The 27,925-nt window shown below is 42.9% G+C and overlaps 1 protein-coding gene across 1 annotated transcript; it reads left to right on the top strand.

Moving 5' to 3' along the window:
* The first annotated feature begins 8,214 nt into the window (after positions 1-8,214).
* Positions 8,215-22,567, top strand: LOC121545804 (stanniocalcin-2-like). The gene is made up of 4 exons (XM_041856644.1): positions 8,215-8,517; positions 18,712-18,854; positions 21,086-21,297; positions 21,564-22,567. Exons 1-4 carry the CDS (start codon positions 8,379-8,381, stop codon positions 21,916-21,918), a joined length of 849 nt encoding a protein of 282 aa, XP_041712578.1. The 5' UTR covers positions 8,215-8,378; the 3' UTR covers positions 21,919-22,567.
* Positions 22,568-27,925: the final 5,358 nt, after the last annotated feature.

Genomic DNA, 27,925 nt, shown 5'->3' with positions numbered 1-27,925 from the left:
ATTCCACTGATTCTGCTCCAGTCATTACCACGAACCCGTCCTCCCCAATTAAGGTGCTAATACCTCCTGTGGTGTACATGATGCATCTGGTGGCTGCAGGCATGGCGATCCACGCAACAAGATCTCACGGGTTGACCAGTATTCTACGTTTTTCCAGGGGGGGATAAACATCACATTTTGACAGTTAAGTTTCAGCATTAATTCCGAATAGTTAAGGTAAGGGTTAAGGTTTGGGATAGGGTAAAACATTTTAATTAATAAATGAGTGCCTGGCACTGGGATTGAACATGCAACGCTCGGAGCCAGAGCTCGCGGCTTATGCCCATCCTCCATCCATATCCACAACGCCTTAGCAAGCCGCAAGCCTACTAGATGGTAATAGAGAGCAACAGTATTGGTGTCTTTTTGTAGGTTTGTTGGACAAAGCCTATGGGGAAATTAACAGCGAAAATAAGGTCTGTGGTAACCACAGGCTTAGGAGATCTTATACGTTTTGTTCTATGAGATAATCTTCATCAGCTAACGCCACTTTTTGTGAATTTCAAAGCATTTATTGTAATAAAAAAAGCACATAAAGGCTTCATAATTCATAAAGGTCATGATAACTGACTGATATTATCTCATAGAACAAAACGTATAATCTCCTAAACCTGTGTTAACCTCAGACCTTATTTTCGGCGTTTATCCCAAACCTTTCCCAATTCGTTTTCCCCATAGGAATGGCTGAACGAACCAGAGGTAACTCATTACGGGTTTTAGGACTACAATCTGGCGAGCTCTATAGCGCTCACCGTTGCCCCTAGTGGCCGGTTTTGAAGGCATCTCCCGACGTCCTGGGGACCTGGATGAACGTCGAATATCGCCTTGGATCTTGAGTGACCACACTGATCCACCAGCATTGAGCTTTTCCTGACTTCAGTGTGCATCTTGACATAGTTTAGTTTAGTTAGAGCATAGATCCTGTATGTGATTCAACTGTTAAATTGAGTGTTTTATTAAAATGTAGGCTACTCATAATGTCTGAGGGAAATAAAAGGCACTCTATTCATGGCATGTTCCATTATTTGGAAGGATGGCTTGTGACAACAGTCTGCATTTCCTGTCTCTCCAAAAGTTTATTTCCTTCTTCAGGAGTTACTTTGAGAGGCATCACTGAACGTTATTTTGATTGTAAATTGTGATGTATTGTAGTTTATCCATAGACAATGTTAGCGTTTGGATCTGTAATTAATTCATCCTCTGTGATGTATTTTCCTCCCTACCTTTATTCTTATTATTACTTCAATCACACAGGACGTTTCCTACCTCTGAGCTCCTTAATTATGGACTGTTCATCCTATACTCTGGAAATGAGTAATTGCCTGGGATGGGCATTCAGTTGGAAGTAATTAAATGAAGATGCATTGATTGGAAAGTTTTTTGAGAAACAGACTCCTTAAAGAAGTTGTCAATATAGGTATTAAAGTGTATGTATAAAGTAACCCTAAGCCTACCACTATGGATTATCAGACAAACAGAATGCTGACAGTATATAGGTATTCAAGTGTATGTATAAAGTAGCCCTAAGCCTACCACTATGGATTATCAGAAAAACAGAATGCTGACACCAAGACTTGGCCAGAGAAGGCCCCATAAAGGCACATAACTGAAAGCTGATGGTGATACAAATTCTAAACAGGGAGCCAGCATGTGACCGACATCCAACAACACGGACAATGAAAGAGAGATGAGCTGAGAATATAATCATTCTCCTATTCATACAGCGACTACTTCACAACCTCCAATCTACTCATCTCAACAATTAATATTGAAATATAATCATTCTCCTATTGATACAGAGACCACTTGACAACATGATGGGTCTAGAAGTGGGCTGAAGGGGGTCAAGGTCTCTGAGAAATCAGGTTGGCTTCTTTCACCACTGAGGTAGTGACTCAGCATTGGAAAACGGTGGATTTCATTCAAAGAGCTAACTGGGAAGCCATGGCTGAGAATGTGCTATCAGCTGGATATAGGCCTATGTTAACTAGCATCATTACATAATCACTTGTTTCATTCAACACACTCAAAACCAATGTATCCTCTCATATTATACATGTAGCTTCCTCGGTGACCCACTGGGCACATACTGGTTGAATCGTTGTTTTCACGTCATTTCAATTAAATTACGTTGAACCAATGTGGAATATACGTTGAATTGACGTCTGTGCCCAGTGGGTATATGGGTCTGACTCGTGCCCATGCATTGGGTTTAAAACTACAAAGCGTTATGTCACTGCAGAACATAATAATTACAACGTAGGGTACATATATGTAATCATTGTGAATAGGCCTAATGAATGACACATTCTGGACAAACACGCACTGTCTTTCCTGAGACATATTTTGGGATCTGAGAGGCGCTAAATACATGGCTGGTTGTAGCCTACCATCCGCGCGCCAGTCTGCTCCCGCGCGCGGTGACACGCACCATTTCCAACCTGCGGTGTCCTGCTCTGCGCTGATTGGCCTAGGCCGAAGGTGTATTCGCTGATTGGCCTAAACCGAGGGTGTGTTCGCAGCATGGGCAGGGTTTGGACAGACGGATTCAGAAGGAGATTCCAAACTGTGGTGGGTACAGCCAACCTACAGGCAGCGGGCCGGGCACGGAGTGCAACACTACATATACAACACCTACACTGTTTCCAAAAGTGATCACTCACGCACCCCTCCCCCTTTGCAATTTGAGCTACCGTTCCTTGAGAGGTGGATAATTTTATGTCACTGTTACGGTGTTTCATAATGTTAGGTTATATCCTATGTAACGTTTCATAGGCTACAGCAGGACATTTTTTGTTTTCAGAAAGAAAGAATAAGCACACTGTCGTTTAAAGCGGTGATGTAGCCTAAAGAGGAGAGTTGGCTAGTCTGCTTATTCTTAATTCTTCCGTTCATAAATTTATCATAATGACACCTCTCCGATTCCCGTTGCTCATCTCATTCCGTTCCGATTCGTGTGGCTGCGGAGTAAAACCTTACCACTGCTCTCTCTGTCTTTGAGTCTCTCCGGGCTATTTTCAGCTTTAAGGACTATTTCTCAGCGGCTCTAAATTCCTCGAGATGGCCAGGCTGCATCTCGTTCCGTTTATTCCACAGATGTGGTCAATTTCGCACGATCCATCCCGCTCGCTGCACTGCAGGCCAATTTAAAACGATAAATAATCAAACCAGACGGGAATATTTCCGAGTCGTGGCATGATCATGATCATCATAACTTTGGTTAACAATTAAAAGACGATGCTCTCTCCCACGAGGGATGAGATGCGGTATAATCTAAATGTGCACGTGATTGCATGGCCAGACTAAATATAGGAGCTTATCACTCATAAAACGTTGCTTGACACAATTGTCAAATAAAACAGATAGCACGCTGTGCAATATAAATATCAATTACATGATTATTATAGTTGGGGCTAGTCAAAGTGGTAGGCCGAGTAGCCTATAGGCTAGTGGCAGTAGCCTATCACTGCAGCCTATATAAAATCACATCTCTGACTCTGCCAAGTGGTCTGGAGCATGTTGGCATATAGCTGGCAGCTGGTATGCAACTTTGGACCAACATTCCTCATGGTTAAATCCATTTCAATTCAATCACTTTTTGAAAGCATCCCTTTTAATTTAAACAAAACTTTCCATTCATGTTTGTCCATGGAAGAAGTGTTCAGAAAGTAACGTTTTGGACCTGAATACCAAAACATTCAGGAGACAAAGGTGCTCAAAGTTGACCCATTTTGCATATCCCACCATGAAACATCTATGTCTTCATTACTGGAAAAGATAAACGGTGAGTTTGATATAATTTAAAAGCTTACAAACAGTGTTGTCAAACCATTTTATGATTGTAAAAAAAAAACGTTTTATTTTTATAGTCATTTTTAAACCTTTAACATCTATTATCTAAAAACGCATGAACTCCCCTTTAAAAAAATATGTATTTGCATATGTTGTAGTTTAGACCCTATTTCCCATAATCGGAGGTTTTTGTGTTGTGCTGGCCATTGGTTGAGACACAACATCCTCTTGAATACGGGGTGGGTGTCATTTCAATCATAGAAATATAATTCATAGAATGGACCTATCCCATCAGACCACTGCAATTTAGCTGGTACACCATTGAAATGTAAATGTAATTGAATGTTTAACTTCTAATTACTACCTCAAAGATGACTGCCAGTCCACCCACCATCGAATATCAACTTAAATGGTAATGAATGTTCTATTATATATTTCAATGATTTCAATAGGTTTCCTATGGAGGATTGACAGTAGAATTTAAAACAATGATATTCCCATTCAAGTCAACATTCTCTGATGTGTGGACCTCCAACCATATTTGTGGTACCATTTGAAAGTTGATATTTCAAATGAATTCCCATTTTAGTACATTTATCAGCCAAAACATGACACCCCCACTGTATTCAAGAGCATGATGTGTCTCAACCGATGGCGGGCACAACACAAAAACCTTAGATGATGTAAAATTGGGTCTAAACTACAACATGTGCGAATATGGAAAAAAATCGGAGTTTATGTATTTAATTGACGTTAAAGGTTAAAAATGTCAATTTTTATTTTAAAAAATCTTTTTTTTTCTCCAGAAATCATTACATTTACATTTACGTCATTTAGCAGACGCTCTTATCCAGAGCGACTTACAAATTGGTGCATTCACCTTATAGCCAGTGGGACAACCACTTTACAATGTTTTTTATTTTTTTATTTTTTAAATATGGTATTTCTTATTTTTTACTATTTAACTATTATTTCTTTTTTCTTTATTTTCTTATCTTTTTTTTTTAATTTGAGGGGGGGGTAGAAGGATTACTTTATCCTATCCCAGGTATTCCTTAAAGAGGTCATCAAATAGTTTGACAACCCTGTTTGTAAGCTTTTAAATTAGATGTATATTTTCCAGTGATAAAGACATGGATGTCTCATGGTATGGTGGGGTATGCAAAATGGGTCAATTTTGAGCACCTTTATCTTTGGCATTGTATTCAGGTCCAAAAAGTCACTTTCTGAGCATTACTACAATGGGCAGTCAAAAAGTCCCTAGCCCTAACCCTAACACAATTGATTCCCATTCAAAATCCTATTTTCCTTAACCCCTAACCCTAACCTTAACCCTAACCCTAACTCATAACCCTAACCTTTAACCACTAAACCTAATTCTAACCCTAACACTAATTCTAACCTTAACTCTAAACCCCCTAGAAATAGCCTTTTTCTTGTGGGAACTAGCAAAATGCCCCCAGTTGGTCAAATGTTTGTTTGTTTACTATTCTTGTGGGGACTTCTGGTCCTAGTATAGTTTCAAGTTTGAATGTCACATGCACAAGTACAGTGAAATGTCTTACTTGCAAACTCAAAACCCAACAACGCAATAATCAATAACAATGTATTACTAGAAAAAAGCACATGAGAAATAAGAATAAGAAATACACAATAAAGTAAGTAAGTAAGCATACTATATACAGGAAATATTCAAAAAGTCAGTTCCAATACTATATTTACATGTGCAGGGATACTGGAGTGATGGAGGTAGATATGTATACGGGTAAGGTGACTAGGCAACAGGATATAAGATAAACAGAGTAGCAGCAGCTTGCAGTCAGTATAAATGTATGTGCATATTATGTGTGAGTGAGAAAATGATGGAGTGAGTGTGTGTGTGTGTGTGTGTGTTGGAGTGACAGTGTGTGTGAGTGTGTAGGGCCCTGTGAGTGTGTAGGGCCCTGTGAGTGTGTAGGGCCCTGTGAGTGTGTAGGGCCCTGTGAGTGTGTAGGACCCTGTGAGTGTGTGTGGCCCTGTGAGTGTGTAGGGCCCTGTGAGTGTGTAGGGCCCTGTGAGTGTGTAGGGCCCTGTGAGTGTGTGTGGCCCTGTGAGTGTGTAGGGCCCTGTGAGTGTGTGTGGCCCTGTGAGTGTGTAGGGCCCTGTGAGTGTGTAGGGCCCTGTGAGTGTGTAGGGCCCTGTGAGTGTGTAGGGCCCTGTGAGTGTGCATAGAGAGTGCAAATACTGAAATAAAAGGTCAATAAAGCTACAAGGTAAACTCGGTCCATGTAGCTATTTTGTTAGCTATTTATCAGTCGTATAGCTTGGGGATAGAAGCTGTTGGTGTCAAACTTGATACACCGGTACCTCTTGCTGTGCTGCAGCAGAGACAATAGTCTATGGCTTGGGAGGTTGGGGTCTTTGACGGTTTTCCGTCTGATATAGAGGTCCTGGATGGCAGGGAGCTTGGCCCCAGTGATGTACTGGGCTGTCCGCACCACCCTCTGTAGCACCATGCAATCGAGGGCGGTGCTATTGCCATACCAAGCAGTGATGCAGCCAGTCAATATGCTCTCAATGGTACAGCTGTAGAACCTTTTCAGGATTTGAGGGCCCATGCCAAACTTGTTCAACCTCCTGAGGGGGAAAAAAGGCGCTGTTGAGCCTTCATGACTGTGCGTGTTTGGACCATTTTAAGTCTTTCGTTTGGACACCGAGGAACTTGAAGCTGTCTACCTGCTCCACTGCCGCCCCCCCTTCTCCTGTAGTCCATGATCAGCTCCTTGGTCTTGCTGACGTTGAGGGAGAGGTTGTTGCTCCGGCACCACACTGTCAGGTCACTGACCTCCTCCCTGTAGGCTGACTCATCTTCACCGGTGATCAGGCCTACCACTGTCATGCCGTCAGCGAACTTGATAATGGTGTTGGAGTCGTGCGTGGCCACACAGTCGTGGGTGAACAGGGAGTACAGTAGGGGACTAAGCACACAACCCTGTGGGGCCCCTGTGTTAAGGGTCAGCGTGGTGGAGGTGATGTTTCCTACCCTCACCACCTGTGGTTGGCCCGTCAGGAAGTTCAGGATCCAGTTGCAGAGGGAGGTGTTCAGACCCAGAGTCCTAACCTTGGTGACGAGCTTGGAGGGGATAATGGTGTTGAACGCTGAGCTGTAGTCAATGAACAGCATTCTCACATAGGTATTCCTCTTATCTAGGTGGGTGAGGGCAGTGTGGAGAGCAATTGAGATTGCGTCATCTATTGATCTGTTGAGGCAGTATGCAAATTAGAGTCGGTCTAGGGTGGCTGGGATTGTAGAGTTAATGTGTACCATAACCAGCCTCTCAAAGCACTTCATGAGGGTGACAAGCTTGGAGGCGATAATGGTGTGTTAATAGTGTTGATAGTTAATAGTTAGCAGTTAAACACGTCCACACATTACCACCACCACACACACACTGTGTTCCTGTGTTTCTCTCTGAGTGTTTGGTCTGCCTGTAGGGGGTGGCTTCCGAATGATGCAATCCCTGCCAAACGTTACCAGCCTGTCACTGTCCTGCCACCCGCTCTTCTCTCCTCCTCCTCCTCCTCCTCCTCCTCCTCCTCCTCCTCCTCCTCCTCCTCCTACTCCTCTCTTCCCTTATTGTCTAGGCTCTGGCATGATGGTGCACCATACCAGCCAGCCTCAGCTATGGGTCTCCCAGTGTGTGTGTTTGATGAGAATCCCACCATGCCTCTCCAGTTCCTGCCTGCTCCAGATTAGAACATACATGCCTCCAGGACAACACCAACACCTGCATGGACCAAGAGTCCACTGACTGACTGTCCATGAAAGGAGTGAATTCAGTGAAAGTAGGGCAAGTAGGGCAAGAACTTTGACAATCTGTTCAGTTTCTCTTGGAAACTGCAACAGTCTCTTGCTACAGTTTCTCTTGGAGAGGATGCACTGACAGTGTGCACATGCATGAGTTAATACTTTACTGATCCATTGGGAATTGTGCATGCATATAGGCATAGTGGATAGTGCAACTGTAATAAACAACAAAATCATAAATATAAACATGTAATAACACAGCAAATATATTAGAGCGCAAATACATTAAGGCTAGTGCTGGGAACAATATAATACCAATCAATACACTGTTTCCTCATATGTTGTGTGAAAATATGTTTGCCAATAAGCAACAACAAGAGACATAGGTTTCTTAGCCAAACACTTTTATGGAAATACGGGACTTTCACTGGACACTCCCCTCTCAACCTTGGACGTGGATGTCTGTGTCTCTGATTGGTCGCTGAGCTTGGCTGACAACACCTGCTTGACTCCATCTAAATTGACGACCCGCCCTGGCTCTGGGAAATATAGGCAGCATCCCTGCCGTCCCAGCGCTCACTCTCTCTCTCTCTGCGCTGCCTGCTTGAATACAGTCTACAGCAGTGTGTGCTACGAGTTACCACAGACAGACAGAGAGCAGACTGGCTGGTTGGACCGTTTCCGATACAACACTGCATCATTGTTTCAGAGCGAAGGGAAGGCAGACTATACACAGGTCTTCGCAGATAGTGAGGCAGAAATGTTGGTGAAATTTGCAATCGCGCTGCTGGTTTTGTCAGTTTTGGAGCAAGTGGTGGGATTGGATAATATTGATGTTCATGACAACCCGTCAGAGAAACCGGCGAGCCAGAAAGGCCGTATGTCTCTGCAGAACACAGGTAATAAAGAGCACACACACACGCACTCACGCACGCACAGAGAGAAAGAGAGAGAGAGAGAGAGAGAGAGAGAGAGAATGCAGACTGACTTGGTATGGGAAGTGGGTCGATGTTGAAATGATGTGGGACACATTTGCGCGAGCAGTACCGCATGCTTGTGTGTGCACGTGCTCACCGCGCTGTGGATTTTAGAGCGAGGAACACGTTCGATCTCTCTCCCTCTCTCTCTCCCACTCTCACTCTCTCCCTCTCTCTCGCTCTCTCTCTCCCTCTCTCTCTCCCACTCTCTCTCCCTCTCTCTCCCACTCTCTCTCCCACTCTCTCTCCCTCTCTCTCTCCCACTCTCTCTCCCTCTCTCTCTCCCACTCTCACTCTGCGTTCTTCAGTTTCTTGACCGAAATACTGTTTTTTATCATGGATGAGAATACCTTTTCAGATGATCCAGAAAGTGGATATGTTGCAAATACAGGGATAAATAAATTCAATATGTTAGTAAACTATTAATAGATAGGCACAAGGTAGGTGATTATATTTAATATATATGGCAGCGCCTCTAGGTGTGTGTGTGTGTATGCGCGTGTGTGTGTGTTGGAGTGTGTGTGATTACGTTTTTTTCCCGGGTATGCTCAATGTGATTGGTTCAAAGTTAGCCAACATCCAGCTGATCCATTGGCAACCAGTATGCGTTTTGCATTTAAATGAAAGAAATTTGGCAAAATAACTTAGCCTATGAGCAGGCTACCACAGATGAGTGATTGTCATGTGGTTGAAATAGAGCCTAGGCTACACTGTAATCGGTGGCGACCGTCATTCAGGGCAGGTGTTTCAGCCTAGCTCAGTGCTTTCTGTCGTGGAGGGGCAGCCAGTGGAAAATACAGAGTGTAAGGGTTGGTAATCTTCTGTAGTTACTCCGTGATTGGCTCAGTGTTCTGTCAATCATGGGGACACTACTCACCGCAAAATCTACAGGTAGATCTAGAAAGTTCAAGCCCCCTTGGATTCTGCCATAGATTTACATTAGAAGTGCCCATACAAGAAGGGTCAAGGTCATTGGCCACAGATAAAATAACGTCAAATCACGTTATATCTACCGTAGCTTTGATTGGACTGATCATGTCAACATCATACTTTCAAAATCGTAGCTAGCAAGCTAGACAAGGAGTCATCATCATGAATCAAGTCGACAATCTACTGGCAAATCCTTTTCAATCCTTGTCATATGAAGAGAAATTATAGATAAAACGTATCGGTGCTCATCGGCCATTGGACATAAACATTACACAACTAGTTGGAAATCGTAAATTCAACAATGAGTGGTTGGAAAGCAATCACTATTTTGCTTCCGCTGCTATTCGGTGGAGAGGTTGTGTGGTCCAAGTCTGGGTTTAAGGGTCTCTTTTCCAAGCTTAAAAGGATAAACATTCACACGCAACACCATGGGCCAGAAAAGGTTGAATACATTGGCCATGTTGTCAATCCAGCATGACTTCTGCCGCATTCAAAACAACTGGAAACTCGGAACTGGGAAATCTCAGACTTCAGTGAGTTCAAGACAACTGGGAACTCTGAAAAAAACGACCTCCGACTGGAAAAATACATTTTGAACAGTCATCCAATTCAGAATTCCAAGTCGGGAACTCGGGCCTCTTTCTAGAGCGACCTGAATAACACTGACGTCATGATTTGACCTTGTCTTTTTCCGAGTTCCCAGTTGTCTTGAAAGCACCATAAATCCAGAGAATGCCAGACTTTGATGACAAAGTTTAATGACAAAATTTGCCCACAAGAAGGAACGCCGCGCCACCTACCTGTTCAAGTGAGCACAGCACAACGGTGAGTCCAAAAATATATTGTATGCTGCTGCATAAATGATGTAATATGCCAGGGAGATATGTATACTGTAGCTAAGAAAGTAATACTAAGTGTATGTTGTGTAGTAAGCTGTTAGTAGCCCATGTTACTCACCCTAATAATTTGATCCATTTCACCCTCACAACTTAGCCTACTGTTCTGACTTGGTGGTGCACATGTAGCCTAAAGCCTGTTTTAGAGAAATGTCATCATCAAATATTGTAAAAATATTATATGCCCCCTTTATTTATCCTACGGTTCTGACTTGGTGTACAGGGAGAATACTGTAAGAACAGCCCATGTTCTGAATTATGTCGCTGTACATTTCAAAAGTGTTGAACAAACAGTTATATTGACTACGTCCGTCTTAGCTCGCTCATTAATGTCTTAATCGAAATTATGGATTGCCTCTTATCCGCTCGTCGTTCCCTTATGCCATAGTTTGTACATCTCAATTGTCAGTAGAAACCAAATTTGTTTAAGCAAGTCAGCCATATCATCTATGATTTTTTTAAAGGCAGTAAATGAGGCTGAATGAACTGTTTCGCTGCCAGACAAGGCTCCGCTGATAGCCAGGTGTGGTGGTGGTAAGGATTCACTCCATGGTGCTGAAAAGAAAGCTTTGCTGTTGGGACAGCTTTATGTAGGCCCTAACAGTTTGTGGGCAGCGTTTGTCACCGTTATAGTGCAATTCATGTATTGTTTAGTGTTGTATTTTGCAATGGCTTTGCTGGCATGCATCGAAAACCTTTTTTTTTTTTTTGCCCCACCAAGATTTACATCCTAAAATCGCCAATGACTGTAATGGACAACTGTAATTTCTAAGGTAATTTTAGGTATTATCAAACGTTTAAAAAAACTCTGAAATATTTAACTACACCATACTGTAAATTATGGTGCATTATGGGAAAATTGTATATTTGTATATTTTTGGGGGGGACATTTTGTATTTAGAATATTACTGTAATTCCACCCAACAGAATACAGTGCCTTACTGTATCTTTGGAGCACCAAAAACCCTTTGACCACTAGTGGGTGCATGGTGTTGTTGTTTCTGGCTCATTAACATATTTTAAGGCTTCCATGTAAGAGGCTATATTTGTTGCACATGTGAGTGAGAATGCTGTACCAATTTAAGTCCTATGTGGTTATAGTGCCCCATCAATTTAAAATGTATAGGGGCCAGATTGGAGTGGCAGCAAGTCTTAAACTAAATGTTTGAGCATTTTGCCATGTCCTTTTGGTCTGTTTTGCCCTGTAGTCGCTGCCAGTTTGAAACCCTTTGTTAAGGCCTCTAGAAGTGCAGGTGATATAAAACACAAAATATTCATGAATATGCTGTAATGTGAAAACACCAAGCTGCTTGCACCAATCCCTTGTAATTACAGTAACATACTGTGAAATACAAACCCCTCCCCTCAATGAATTTAATTCATCCATTCATTAATTCATTCAGATTATGGTAGCATTGACTATTTTACATTATAAACCGGGTTGTTCAAGCCCTGAATCCTGATTGTCTGACAGTATGACAAAACATTTATTTTTACTGCTCTAATTACGTTGGTAACCAGTTTATAATAGCAATAAGGCACCTCTGTGGTTTGTGGTATATGGCCAATATACCACGGCTAAGGGCTGTATCCAGGCACACCGCTTTGCGTCGTGCATAAGAACAGCCCTTAGCCATGGTATATTGGCCATATAGCACACCCCTCAGGCCTTATTACTTAAGTATAATACAGTACATTTTACGCTATTGTAATATGAAATACAGAATTTTACTCGCCACTGAGCTGCCTGTAAGATACTGTGAAATTCATGGAAACCCCTTTAAGGCTCGCACACATCGCACTGAACGTGGAACTAGTGTTCATCTGCCGAAAATTCAGCGCGCTGTGTTTTAGGGACCTCCCGCTGCAGACGTCTGACTGCCGACATTTTTCACACGATTCTACATGTAAAATCGGTTCGCAAATTACGTTCCGAGATGTTAAGTACTCTCGTCCAGCAAAGCTATTGGTGTCTGAGCCCTTACAATGTACTCCAGGCTTTAACTGTTGATTGTTAGGCTCCTACAAAGCATGCTGATAGGGAATGATGCAATCGCCTCACGCAGGGCTGTTGTTTCAGCATTCTTAACAGGAATCCTATTCCCTTAGGAAAGGCCTACAGTCTATTTACAATAACCAATATTATGAAATACTTATCTCCATTAATCAATTCATGTAATCAATATAAAACTCATGAGAATGTAAGGGTTTTAGTTGCAGGGACAGCTCCGATGCAGCTCTGCACAGTAGAGTCCCTCAGTCAGTCAGAGTCCCACACCACTGTGTAATTCAATGCACGTTGCGGCCAGCTCGTTCGATCCAGACACATTCCCGTGTAAACGCCAACACAAGCACTCGCTGCCGACAGCGGCTCACTTTTCCTGCAGCGCACCAAAGTTCAACCCAGTGCCTACATACCTTACCCCCCCTCTCTCTCTCTCTCTCTCTCTCTCTCTCTCTCTCTCTCTCTCTCTCTCTCTCTCTCTCTCTCTCTCTCTCTCTCTCTCTCTCTCTCTCTCTCTCTCTCTCTCTCTCTCTCTCTCTCTGCCTCTCGCTCTCTCTCTCACACACACACACAGACACACACCTCTCCCCCCAACAGAGCAGTCCTTGTTGACAAGCATCATTTCTCAAATAAGTCTACTGCGTTCATTCGTTATTTACTCTGACCGCTCGTGAGATTAATCTGCCTAGGCTATCAAATATCACACTTATAGTGATCCGGTGTTGAAATGCTATAGGTATATTAATGCATATCTCCAACTAAGACATACTGTATATCCAAGACTCTGTATATCCTACGACGTCTAAAGCCATTTTTTTTTCTCATTCTGACCCTTTCTCAACGGCCCATATTGATGTAGTTAGTGATTCTATCCCATGTGGACAGTGACTGGAGGAGAGGAGAGGGAGATGCAGAACCTTTCAGCTCTCAACTGATGGGGACTCACTCTCTCTGTGGGTCTTGAAGACTGATTACAGAAGTTATTAAAATAAATGTTTTGAACCTGTAGAGTCCAAAATAAACACTTATAATAGACCTACAGTATGTGTAGCCTAACACAGTGTGTCATATACACTATACATTACACAACCCTTTACAGAAACGGAAAATGGCTGCTTTTCTCCTTTGGGAAGGCCTCTCTAAATATCCTACCATTTGGGGTTAACAGGCAGACTTTTCCCTCTCTCCTGGTCATTTCATTTCGGTCCACTATCATTTGTTTTATTCCTGTCCTCCTTGGCTTCCACCCGCCAGGCGTTGTATAAAGTTGTATAACATTGACATTTGAGTAATTTAGCAGACACTCTTATCCAGAGTGACTTACATTAGTGAGTACATACATTTTCATACTTTGTCTTTCATACTGGCCCCCTGTGGGAATCGAACCTCTACCAACTGAGTTACACGGACAGCGAGAGGCCCAAGGGTGGTGCCAACTGCTACCCTATTACAGACCTGGACTGGACTGTTACAAACAGTGCCTTCGGAAAGGTTTCAGACCCCTTGCCTTTTTCCACATTTTGTTACATTACAGCCTTATTCTAAAATTGATTAAATAAATACAAATTCTGAGCAATCTACACACAATACCCCATAATGACAAAGCGAAAACAGGTTTTTAGAAATGTTTGCCAATTTTTTAAAAATTAAAAACAGAAATACCTTATTTATATAAGTATTCAGGACCCTTTGCTATGACACTCGAAATTGAGCTCATTGATCATCCTTGAGATGTTTCTACAACTTGATTGGAGTCCACCTGTGGTAAATTCAATTGATTGGACATGATTTGGAAAGGCACACCTGTCTATATAAGGTCCCACAGTTGACAGTGCATGTCAGAGCAAAAACCAAGCCATGAGGTCGAAGGAATTGTCCGTAGAGCTCCGAGACAGGATTGTGTCGAGGCACAGATCTGGGGAAGGGTACCAAAAAATGTCTGCAGCATTGAAGATCACCAAGAACACAGTGGCCTCCATCATTCTTAAATGGAAGAAGTTTGGAACCACCAAGACTCTTCCTAGAGCTGGCCACTTGGCCAAACTGAGCAATCGGGGGAGAAGGGCCTTGGTCAGGGAGGTGACCAAGAACCCGATGGTCACTGACAGAGCTCTAGAGTTCCTCTGTAGAGATGGGAGAACCTTACAGAAGGACAACCATCTCTGCAGCACTCCACCAATCAGGCCTTTATGGTAGAGTGGCCAGACGGAAGCCACTCCTCAGTAAAAAGGCACGTTACAGCCCGCTTGGAGTTTGCCAAAAGGCACCTAAAGGACTCTCAGACCATGAGAAACAAGATTCTCTGGTCTGATGAAACCAAGATTGAACTATATGGCCTGAATGCCAAGCGTCACGTCTGAAGGAAACCTGACACCATCCCTACAGTAAAGCATGGTGGTGGCAGCATCATGCTGTGGGGATGTTTTTCAGCGGCAGGGACTGGGAGACTAGTCTGGATCGAGGCAAAGTTGAACGGAGCAAAGTACAGAGAGATCCTTGATGAAAACCTGCTCCAACAGACCCGGGTTCGATCCCAGGCTGGGTCAAAGCCGGCCGTGACCAGTGTGTCAAGAAGCAGTGCGGCTTGGCAGGGTCGTGTTTCGGAGGACGCATGGCTCTCGACCTTCGCCTCTCCCGAGTCCACAGGGGAGTTGCAGCGATGGGACAAGACTTTAACAACCAACTGGATATCACAAAATTGGGGAGAAAAGGGGGTAAAGTAAAAAATAAAAAATACCTGCTCCAGAGCACTCAGGACCTCAGACTGGGGCGAAGGTTCACCTTCCAACAGGACAACGACCCTAAGCACACAGCCAAGACAACGCAGGAGTGGCTTCGGGACAAGTCTATGAATGTCCTTGAGTGGACCAGCCAGAGCCCGGGCTTGAACACAATCGAACATCTCTGGAGAGACCTGAAAATAGCTGTGCAGCAACGCTCCCCATCCAACCAGACAGAGCTTGAGAGGATCTGCAGAGAAGAATAGGAGAAACTCCCCAAATACAGGTGTGCCAAGCTTGTAGTGTCATACCCAAGAAGACTCGAGGCCGTAATTGCTGGCAAAGGTGCTTCAACAAAGTACTGAGTAAAGGGTCTGAATACTTATGTAAATGTCATATATCCGGGTTTTTTTAAATTTATAAATTAGCAAAAATTTATAAAACCTGTTTTTGCTTTGTCATTATGGGGTATAGTGTGTAAATTGATGGCCAACATAAAATATATATATATATTTTAGAATAAGGCTGTAACCTAACAAAATGTGAAAAAGTCAAGGGGTCTGAATACTTTCCGAAGGCACTGTATATCTTCTCTTCTGTATATTTGGATACTCGATTTCAATGTAAACATCAACCACTGGTCTTACCAGAGACATTTGATATGTCCCAAATATAGTGCACTATCTACACTACCAGTCAAAAGTTTGGACACACCTACTCATTCAAGGGTTTTTCTTTATTTTTTACAATTCTTTACATTGTAGAATAATAGTGGACATCAAAACTATGAAATAACACATATGGAATCATGTAATATATTTTATATTTGAGATATAAAATGCATTTCAGTTAACAGGTGTACCTTCTTAAAAGTTAATTTGTGGAATTTATTTCCTTTTTAATGCGTTTGAGCCAATCAGTTGTGTTGTGACAAGGTAGTGGGGTATACAGAAGATAGCCCTATTTCGTGAAAGACCAAGTCCATATTATGGCAAGAACAGCTCAAATAAGCAAAGAGAAACGACAGTCCATCATTACTTTGAGACATGAAGGTCAGTCAATACAGAACATTTCAAGAACTTTGAAAGTTTCTAAAAGTGCAGTCGCAAAAACCATCAAGCCTATGATGAAACTGGCTCTCATGAGGACCGCCACAGGAATGGAAGACCCATAGTTACCTCTGCTGCAGAGGATAAGTTCATTAGCATTACCAGCCTCAGAAATTGCAGCCCAAATAAATGTTTCACAGAGTTCAATAACAGACACATCTCAACATCAACTGTTCAGAGGAGACTGCGTGAATAAGGTCATCATGGTCGAATTACTGCAAAGAAACCACTACTAAAAGACACCAATAAGAACAGACTTGCTTGGGCCAAGAAACATTTGTCCTTTGGTCTGGAGTCCAAATTGAAGATTTTTGGTTCAAACCGCCGTGTCTTTGTGAGACGCGGTGCGGGTGAACGGATGATCTTCGCATGTGTATTTCCCACCATAAAGCATGGAGGAGGAGGTGTTATGGTGTGGGGGTGCTTTGCTGGTGACACTGTCTGTGATTTATTTAGAATTCAAGGCACACTTAACCAGCATGGCTACCACAGCATTCTGCAGCGATACGCCATCCTATCTGGTTTGGGCTTAGAGGGACTATTGTTTGTTTTTCAACAGGACAATGCCCCAACACACCTCCAGGCTGTGTAAGGGCTATTTTACCAAGAAGGAGAGTGATGGAGTGCTGCATCAGATGACCTGGCCTCCACAATCCTCCGACCTCAACCCAAATGAGATGGACAGCAGAGTGAAGGAAAAGCAGCCAACAAGTGCTCAGCATATGTGGGAACTCCTTCAAGACTGTTGGAAAAGCATTCCAGGTGAAGGTGGTTGAGAGAATGCCAAGAGTGTGCAAAGCCATCATCAAGTCAAAGGGTGGCTATTTGAATAATCTCAAATCTAAAATACATTTAGATTTGTTTAACACTTTTTTGGTTACTACATGATTCCATATGTGTTATTTCATAGTTTTTATGTCTTCACTATTATTCTACAATGTAAAAAATATAGTAAAAATAAAGAAAAACCCTTGAATGAGTAGGTGTGTCCAAACTTTTGACCGGTAGTGTAGGGAATAGGGTGCCATTTGGGACAGGGCCACTGACCTGCGCGTCCAGTCCATCTCCCCACAGCAGCCCGGCCAGGCAGCCACTTAAAAAGATCCTGTGAAAAGTAGACAGGGGTCAAATATGTATACTGGCAACACAGACAGGAAATACTAATTATATATAAACTAATACACAGTCACTCTCATCTACATGATAGTTTAATACCAGGAAAACTGACACCTGTTGACTTCAACTCAGTAAAAGCACAATAGAAATAACTTCTGCGTTTGTATTTTCTCTTCTAGTACCCAACGCTGTATCTGTATCTGCAGTGCAGCATCCCCTCCTATCCTCACGCCAGGCAATGCAGATGTATTTTGACGCAGAATGACACAGTAATAATCTCTCTGTCACCCTGCATTCATCTGCATTCGTCTCTCTGTGGAGAGAAGAGGAGAGATGTTGTTTTCTTATCTCTGGCGCCGAAGCCTGGAGGCTGGTTTAGTATTCATCTACTACACTGACAGTAGAAAGAATGTGCATCCCAAATGGCACCCTATTTCCTATATAGTGCATTACTTTTGATCAGGGTCCACATAGGAGCCAGTCTCTCTGCCAGGGGAATTCAAATCCCAGCCTGGACGTCCAGACCAAAGTACCCTTTTCTTTTCTCCCTAACTGAATTATTCATGTTACTGATTGGCCAGAGAGTAACCTGGTGGGAAACGATGAAATCCTGAAATACTTTTTTTGTAATAAATGTTTTTGTTTATTACACATGGGGGACGGACACACACACACACACACACACACACAATACTGACCCAAGGTGGTTTCTATTTGAGAAAAGGAGCCTAGAACCTTAGGTTAGAAGGTTAAAAAGAAGATAACAAGGAAATAAGAGCTCTGAGACAACAAGGCAATAACAGCTTAGAGACAACAAGGACATAACAGTTTAGAGACAACAAGGAAATAACAGTTTAGAGACAACAAGGAAATAACAGCTTAGAGACAACAAGGAAATAACAGCTTAGAGACAACAAGGAAATAACAGCTTAGAGACAACAAGGAAATAACAGTTTAGAGACAACAAGGAAATAACAGCTTAGAGACAACAAGGAAATAACAGTTTAGAGACAACAAGGAAATAACAGCTTAGAGACAACAATGAAATAACAGTTTAGAGACAACAAGGAAATAACAGCTTAGAGACAACAAGGAAATAACAGTTTAGAGACAACAAGGAAATAAAAGCTTAGAGACAACAAGGAAATAACAGTTTAGAGACAACAAGGAAATAACAGCTTAGAGACTATGCTTAAGACCATGGCCTGTATCACTACATGTAATGGGGATACAGGTTGATGCTTGATAGTAGACTGTAACTGTCAGTGACAACTCTCTCTCGCCGTCTCTCTCTCCATCTTTCTCTTTATCTCTCTCTCCATCTCTCTCTCTCCATCCAGCTGAGATACAGCACTGTCTGGTGAGTGCAGGAGACGTGGGCTGCGGTGTGTTTGAATGTTTTGAGAACAACTCCTGTGAGATCAGAGGCCTGCAGGAGATCTGTCTGACCTTCCTACACAATGCCGGAAAGTTCGATTCCCAGGTAAAACACTGTGTGTGTGTGTGTATGTGTGTTTAAGTCTACATGTGTATTTATTTCACCTTTATTTAACCAGGTAAGCCAGTTGAGAACAAGTTCTCATTTACAACTGCGACCTGGCATGTGTACATGCATGTAAGTTAGTGCACACATGGATTTATTGAGTGTGTTTGCATCTGGAGCCAACATGTGCGTATGTGTGTGTGTGTGCTGTGTGTGTGTGTGTGTGTGTGTGTGTCTGTGTGTGTGTGTGTGTGTGTGTGTGTGTGTGTGTGTGTGTGTGTGTGTGTGTGTGTGTGTGTGTGTGTGTGTGTGTGTGTGTGTGTGTGTGTGTGTGTGTGTGTGTGTGTGTGTGTGTGTGTGCGTGCGTGCGTGCGTGCGTGCGTGTATGCCCCAGTCCCCTTTCCTCTCCCATGGAGGTCAGGTCTGTGTATCAGAGCAGAGGGCTCCAGGCAGCTGGCACCATTCCCAGCCAGATCCCCTTTCAGACAGGTAGAACAGGCTCTGTCCAGACCCCTTGATTTTTCCACATTTTGATACGTTACAGCCTTATTCTAAAATTGATTAAATAATTTACCCCCTCATCAATCTGCACACAATACCCCATAATGACAAAGCGAAAACAGGTTTTTAGAAATGTTTGCCAAATTATAAAAAATTCAATTGATTGGACATGATTTGGAAAGGCACACACCTGTCTATATAAGGTCCCACAGTTGACAGTGCATGTCAGAGCAAAAACCAAGCCATGAGGTCGAAGGAATTGTCCGGAGAGCTCTGAGACAGGATTGTGTCGAGGCACAGATCTGGGGAAGGGTACCAAAAAATGTCTGCAGCATTGTAGGTCCCCAAGAACACAGTGCCCTCCATCATTCTTAAATGGAAGAAGTTTGGAACCACCAAGACTCTTCCTAGAGCTGGCCACTCGGCCAAACTGAGCAATCGGGGGAGAAGGGCCTTAGTTAGGGAGGTGACCAAGAACCCGATGGTCACTCTGACAGCGCTCCAGAGTTCCTCTGTGGTGATGGGAGAACCTTCCAGAAGGACAACCATCTCTGCAGCACTCCACCAATCAGGCCTTTATGGTAGAGTGGCCAGACGGAAGCCACTCCTCAGTAAAAGGCACATGACAGCCCGCTTGGAGTTTGCCAAAAGGCACCTAAAGACTCTCAGACCATGAGAAATAAGATTCTCTGGTCTGATAAAACCAAGATTGAACTCTTTGGCCTGAATGTCAAGCTTCATGTCTGGAGGAAACCTGGCACCATCCCTGCGGTGAAGCATGGTGGTGGCAGTATCATGCTGTGGGGATGTTTTTCAGTGGCAGGGACTGGGAGACTAGTCAGGGTCGAGGGAAAGATGAACGGAGCAAAGTACAGAGCGATCCTTGATGAAAACCTGCTCCAGAGCGCTCTGGACCTCAGACTGGGGCGAAGGTTCACCTTCCAACAAGACAACTACCCTAAGCACACAGCCAAGACAACGCAGGAGTGGCTTCAGGACAAGTCTCTGAATGTCTTTGAGTGGCCCAGCCAGAGCCCGGACTTGAACACGATCGAACATCTCTGGAGAGACCTGAAAATAGCTGTGCAGCAACGCTCCCCATCCAACCTGACAGACCTTGACAGGATCTGCAGAGAATAACTCCACAAATACAGGTTTGCCAAGCTTGTAGCATCATACCCAAGAAGAGTTGAGGCTGTAATCGCTGCCCAAGGTGCTTCAACAAAGTACTGAGTAAAGGGTCGTTTTTTATATTTTTATAAATTGGCAATTATGGGGTATTGTGTGTAGATTGATAAGGTTAAAAAAAAACAATTGAATCCATTTTAGAATAAGGCTGTAATCTAACAAAATGTGGAAAAAGTCAAGGGGTCTGAATACTTTCCGAAGGCACTGTATGTTCAGGGGTTAGCAGGTTTTTATTGGTTCACCACAATCAACCAATCCAATAATCCCCAGTTTCTAATTGGTCCATTCAACCTGCAATTATTCCCCAGGTCATTGCTGTAAAAGCGAACGTGTTCTCAGTCAATTTACCTGGTAAAATAAAAGTTAAATACAATCATTAATGGTTGAGTGTTCTATATGACTGTGTTTAGGGTTAGGGTTGAGTGTTCTATATCTACTGTGTGTGTTTAGGGTAAGGGTTAGGGTTGAGTGTTCTATATCTACTGTGTGTGTTTAGGGTAAGGGTTAGTGTTGAGTGTTCTATATCTACTGTGTGTGTTTAGGGTAAGTCGTTCATCAAGGATGCTTTGAAGTGCATGGCCCACGGCCTGAGACACAAGTTCAGCTGCATCAGCAGGAAGTGCCTGGCCATTAAAGAGATGGTGTTCCAGCTGCAGAGAGAGTGCTACCTCAGACACAACCTGTGTTCTGCAGCCAAGGAGAACGTTGCTGTCATGGTGGAGATGATCCACTTCCAGGACCTCTTCCCTAAAGGGTGAGGATGGTGGTATTCATCAGTGTCTTTCTCTATCTCTCTCCGTCTCATCCCTTCTTCTCTCCCTAAAGGGTGAGGAGGACTATGTCTCTCTTTCTCTCTGACCCGTTGTCTGTCTCTTCCTCTCTGCTTCATTCTCTCTGCCTTCCTCTACCTCTTCTCTCTCTTCCCCCATTAACTAGAAGGTAAACCACCCATATCAAGCTGTGGATGTCCAGCCCTATATTCATATAATAGTATAATAATCTCTGTCTCTGCCTCTACAGGCCGTATGTGGAGCTGGTCAACATCCTACTGAGTTGTGGGGAGGAGGTGAAGGAGGCCTTAACCAGGAGCGTCCGGCTGCAGTGTGAGCAGAACTGGGGGGCTCTCTGTGACAGCCTGAGTGTCTGCTCTTCCCTCACCCCCCCTCCCGGGCAGGCTTCCCCCGACCACCGCCGCCACGGGTCCCCCCACTCTGAGCCAGACCACCCCCGACCCCCCCGACAGGGGGACAAGTCCAGTAAAGGAGGCTTCAATGCCCATCCCCGTAGCCGCAGCCAGGGTCCCCGCCGACAGAGCCCCGAGGCTGGGGTGGTGGCGGAGCAAGAAGACCCTGAGGCCACAGACATCCGGAGGTGAAAGAGACATTGGACCCTAACTATCCTGATCCCCATCCGCACCCACCCCACACACATACATACATACAAAGACACACACAGACAGATACATGCAAAAACACACATACACACACATCTACACACACACAGAGACTCGCTCTCTCTCTCCCGCTCCTCTCCAGTCATTCCAGCAGTCCCAAATGGTAAATCTGCAGGGTAACATGGTGTAGCTCATTCAGTTACTCCAGATTGTAGTCCACCGATGTTGTTTCTGTTTATTATAAGTATTATTATCATGATTATTATTTTGTGTTAGGACTTTATTGGGCTCTAATATAGCGTTTCTCAAATCGTACTCACTGTAAGATTTGATTATATTTGTATTATTTATTTTATTGTTTATGCAATGTTTAAATATCCAAATGTACATAGAAATATACTTATCTATATTTATACAGTATGAACATGTATAAATATAGTCACCATATGCAGTACTGATGTTCTATAATATTATAGTACATGGTGTGTTCTGTTGTATACCTCACCACCACCCATCACCACCCATCGATCTATAGATATGTAACATACAGCTGTTGTTTCAAAGTGGGAATGTGTTGTTAGTATTATAATTCTAGATACTTGATGATTAAATACAAACTGTACAGGTTTTGAAGTCCAGTTCTGGCACATATGACTTGTAGTGGATAAAAAAAAAAAAATGTATGCACTCACTAACTGTAAGTGGCTCTGGATAAGAGCGTCTGCTAAATGACTCAAATGTAAAGAAATGTAGTGCATGAGGATAGGTTACCATGGTTACCAAAGTAAACAAACTGGTACGTTCTCTAATGGCCAGCTTCCATCGTTAGGGTTCTTACTATTAGGGCGCCCAGGACACAGCGTCTGTCTGTAGCAGCACATTCATAGTGTCTCAAATAGCACCCTATTCCCTACAGAGTGCACTGCTTTTGACCAGGGCCGTATGGGCCAATTGGGATGCAGACATAGCTTAGGGTTAGTTCTCTCAGAAACCCCTCCTCTGATCTCAGCTAATGTGCAACCCCCATGCATCCAGGTGCCTCAACATGCTGGTTCCATCTGTAGTGACTCCTCTCTGTGACGCTGAGGTTTACTCGACTGGGGTGACAATGTCGTACAGTAAGTAGCACTAGGAAGATTCAAAGGAGATTTTCAATTGACTCGGTTTAAAGATGAATTATTTAAACTTTTATTGGACTCAAAAGGTACAAATGTTTCTGTTGTGGGAACGGACTCGCATTCAGTCCTACAGACACGCTACAGACAGACAGTAGCACCCCAGTAAATGCATCTCACTAAGCATCAGTAGTATGATTGATTAGTAGGATTGACAGGTGTGTTTCTGATGATACCACTGTTACAGAGCGCTGTACAGTTGAAGCCTTCTCCAGACTCACCACTCTAACTGAAGCCAGTCTGTACCCTAACGTGACACCACAAGACTATGAAAGCCCACTGAGCTAAACGCCTAGGCATTAGCCCAGGGAGATAACACAAATATTGAGGTTTCTGCGGTCAAAATGTTGCATGCAATCAAGTAACCAAGAGCAGTCAATCAACAGTGTCTTCCTGTATAACCCCCAGGTCAGACCAGGGGAGGTAGAGGAAGAGGAGGAGGTAGAGGAGGACGTATGAACACGTTCTGTTCTTGCCCCCCTCTCTTCCTGGCCACAGTCCTATGCTAAAATGGCACCCTATTCCCTACATAGTGCACTACATTTGTAGAGTAGTGCACTATATAGGGAATAGGGTGCCATTGGGACGAATCCCAAGTGAGGACCCCCACAAGTCCACATTTTGGGGCTCCGGCTGCATTCTGCTGTTATTCTAAATGGTATATTTACGAAGGCCACTAGAGAATTCCTCTGGGCTACAGCCAGGAGCTGGCCGGCCGCATGCGGGGGAGAGAGAGAGAGAGAGAGAGAGAGAGAGAGAGAGAGAGAGAGAGAGAGAGAAGAGAGAGAGAGAGAGAGAGAGAGAGAGAGAGAGAGAGAGAGAGAGAGAGAGAGAGAGAGAGAGAGAGAGAGAGAGAGAGAGAGAGAGAGAGAGAGAGAGAGAGAGAGAGAGAGAGAGAGAGAGAGAGGAGAGAGAAGAGAGAGAGAGAGAGAGAGAGAGAGAAGGAAAGGAGGACGAGAACTCCACTCAACGGTTCCTGAGGAGACACACTTTCTCTCTTTCTCTCTCCTCCTCCCATGTTCCTTCTTCCACCTCTTCTTACAGTTCTGAGGTGTCTGTTGGCCAGTCACGGAGGCTCTCCTGCCCCTCTATGCTTCGACATGTCTATTCAGATTTTGTGACATCCTATTGCAGTTAATTTACTTATCATTGGGCACCAGGTGTGTAACTCCATTAAGAATGTAAAGACTGTAACTGACAATCTGTTCCATACTCTGTCACTATCTTCTGCATTTTGTTCCGGGAGAAATAGACTGACAGTGCTTCCTATTTGCTGTTTCTCGGTGTTCCATACTGCGCATCACTTCCTCTACACCCCCAGTTGTGCTCATGGACTAGCAGCCGCATCAGAATGACCATGCAGAATGTGGTCTGGTATGGTTTTAATTCACCCGTCTGATAATATGTATACATACAGTATTATGAAACTCTAAGGACTCATGAAATCAAAATCAACAGAATTGTATCTTGATATCATTCATAGTGACTTTTTTAGTGGATATTTTATCCACTGTTTATTCATCAAGGTTTTGTGTTCAGTAGGTAGCTCTGATCATGAACTACATGGCATGACAACAATTCAGAGGAATTATAACCACTATATAATATTGACACAAAGATCCAGAAAGATACATTGAAAAACATGCATACCACAAAGATAAGACAAGGAATTATTTTTATGCACAAGAGACTGAGGGTGGACTTTCTCAGCTACAATTAACGTATTATTCAATACCAGGGCAACGTTCAGTTGCCAAATGTTGTCAAACATTGCAGATAGTAACGCCATGAATAGAGCAGACATGATTCCTTGTGCTCAGGTCGGAGAGGCATGTCTGTTCTACATAACGTATTTATATCTGAACATTTTAAAACGTTGTGTCCTGCGGAATGTGCCCCTGATCACTAGAGCATAATATTGTGTGATACCACCTCCTTCAGGGCAAACCACACACTGCATAATCACACTATTCAGAATCAGTTGGACACGTTGCTGTGGTCAGAGGCATATCACACAGAAATGCAACCATCTGTGATTGCATTACACCTTTAAATACCCCCTTACGCCTTTAAAATGTTATTGTGAAATTCAGTTACAATGATCACTATATAACGAGCACAGGCTGTCATGGCAGATCTTCCTATAGTACCAGGACTACAGCTGTCTTATATTTCTAAATATATTCCATGTACACAAGAAACAAACTTACATTTCACTTTCTATTATTTATCACACAAACACTGAAAAATGTAAGCCTGTGGACATATCTTTGGTATGGGCAATACAAACCACCTAACTGTATTAGCCTACACTGTACTACACCCCTCAAATTCAAATCTGGAACTCAAAGTCAGTTCCACTGCTTTCTTTCATTGTTCCCCTCTAATCAGGGACTGATTTAGACCTGGGACACCAGGTGGGTGCAATTAATTATCAGGTAGAACAGAAAACCATTAGGCTCCGGAGCTCGTAGGGCAGGGGTGTCAAACTCATTCCACGGAGGGCCGAGTGTCTGCGGGTTTTTGGTTTATCCTTTCAAATAAGACCAAGACAACCAGGTGTGGGGAGTTCCTTACTAATTAGTGACCTTAATTCATCAATCAAGTAGAAGGTTGGAGCGAAAACTCGCAGACAGTTGGCCCTCCATGGAATAAGTTTGGCACATGTGTCGTAGGGTAAGATTTGAATACCCCTGTACTACACCATCTTGACAGTGATTGATTATCTTTAACATTTTAATTGAGAAGAGATCTGAGACCTAAGAGGCCCAACATCAGCTGGGAAAAGCTGTAGACCAAACTGTAACAGCAGGTGATAACGGCCAGAACACATATCATCCCAGATCCCATAGAGACCATCACACTACCTTGAACTCAGTAACACACTCACTGATCCCTGGCCAAGCCTCAGAACATGAGCTGAGAGGGGGAGAGGTCTATGGAGAGGAGAGGAGAGCGAGGGACAGAGAATTGAAGTCAAATGGTGCACAGACAGAAGATACTTCACATGGCTGCTCACACATTACAATACACACTGCTTCAACTACAGTAACGGCCACATGGTGGTGTACTGGGACTACTGACAAAAATGTGAGCCACCAAAAACAAAACACAATTCTGGGTGACAAAATCCACAGATATTTTAAATAAAGGTACATATATATGTTTTTTTTTTGTTGAATGATTTAAAAAAGCGCATTCAAGTAATTTAAGAGAGGAGGGGCCCAAGTGTCTGTGTACTAATCTGACCTAACTATTCAGAGGACTGCCAGTGACACAGCAAGGAACAGCCTCTGTCTTGGCCACAGCTATGCCAGAAAAACAAAAGATGACCCATTCAGGAAATCTGATCTCCATCCAGCCGTTGCTAATATTAAATGGAACAATCAGGGTGTGAGAGAGATGGAGGGACACCTGGGTGACAGACCAGTCACCACATGTAGTCCGGCCTTGGACTGTGGAGGGAGGGGGATGAGAGAGAGCGACAGAAGCACAGTATTGGGTCTGAGGATTAATTAAAACAGGGGGGAATAGAGTTATATTTACATTTTACATTTTTGTCATTTAGCAGACGCTCTTATCCAGAGCGACTTACAGTTAATAGGGTTATATGAAGGGGAATAGAGTTATATGAAGGGGAATAGAGTTATATGAAGGGGAATAGAGTTATATGAAGGGGAATAGAGTTATATGAAGGGGAACAGAGTTATATGAAGGGGAACAGAGTTATATGAAGGGGAACAGATGAACTCTTCAACCTCAAACAGGTGTTGGGAGTGAAAAAAAGACTTGAGGGGAATTTGTTCCAACTGTGTTGGGAGAATAAAACCAGACAAGATTAAACCATTATGATTGAGGGCTCTGATTTTTAAATCGTGTTCATATTTTAATCAAATGTATTATGAATGTATTTTATAATTACACAACGTATATTTATGATAAGGTAATGTGTTAGTTGTTCATTATGATGTTTTCCCACTTTATTTAGGTCTAGCCTACACATAACTTCACGTTGGCTCTAGGTCTACCAAACAATAACTCGTTGTGTTTGTCATTTACATAACAAATCCATAAGTGTTTGTAAACAACCTAAATAGGTCAACTTCGTATGGATGATTTAATCTTAATTATTAACAATTCAAATATAATACATTTGTATTTTGGTAGGCTATAAGGGCCTATAGGCAACATTCTCAGATGATTGACGAAGAAATGTATTGAACCTAGCTAAATGATCTTTTGCATTGAGTAAATTAGGTTATAGAAATGTAGTAGGCCTAAATCCTAATTCATAATGATCAAATTGGCTATCTATTATTTTTCGTTTAGAACGAACATTTAACTGCATCATACCTGCCAATATTGTCTGATCAAACAGCATTTTACATTTACAAATGACTATTTCAATAATTCTGTAGGCCTAAATTGATTTATCTTAATTTATCTAAATTAAATGCCAAGACAAAAAAAATGGTCTACGCTTGTCACATAATCAGTGACAAAATAAAAAATTAAAGTAGTCTAAGTCACACACTAATTAATTTAACTTGAAGGGCAGGTTAATTGAAACTATTAACGCCCACAGTAAAGTAGGCCTAAAGATAGGCTATAATTGAACACGGCATAACAATATCGACTCCCATTAGGCTAAGTATCGACGATATTTAAACCGATTATTTATCAGATCAACGACTAAACCTGTTTATCTTTCCAAGGTAATTCCAGAACCGTATGAAGAAGAACAAATGTATGCACTCACTAACAGTAAGTCGCTCTGGATAAGAGCGTCTGCTAAATTACTAAAATGTAAATGT

This window comes from Coregonus clupeaformis, chromosome 3 (genome assembly GCF_020615455.1).
Source record: "Coregonus clupeaformis isolate EN_2021a chromosome 3, ASM2061545v1, whole genome shotgun sequence".
Lineage (NCBI taxonomy): Eukaryota > Metazoa > Chordata > Actinopteri > Salmoniformes > Salmonidae > Coregonus > Coregonus clupeaformis.
Note: the sequence above shows the minus strand (reverse complement) of the source record. Positions and strands in the feature narration are given on the sequence as shown.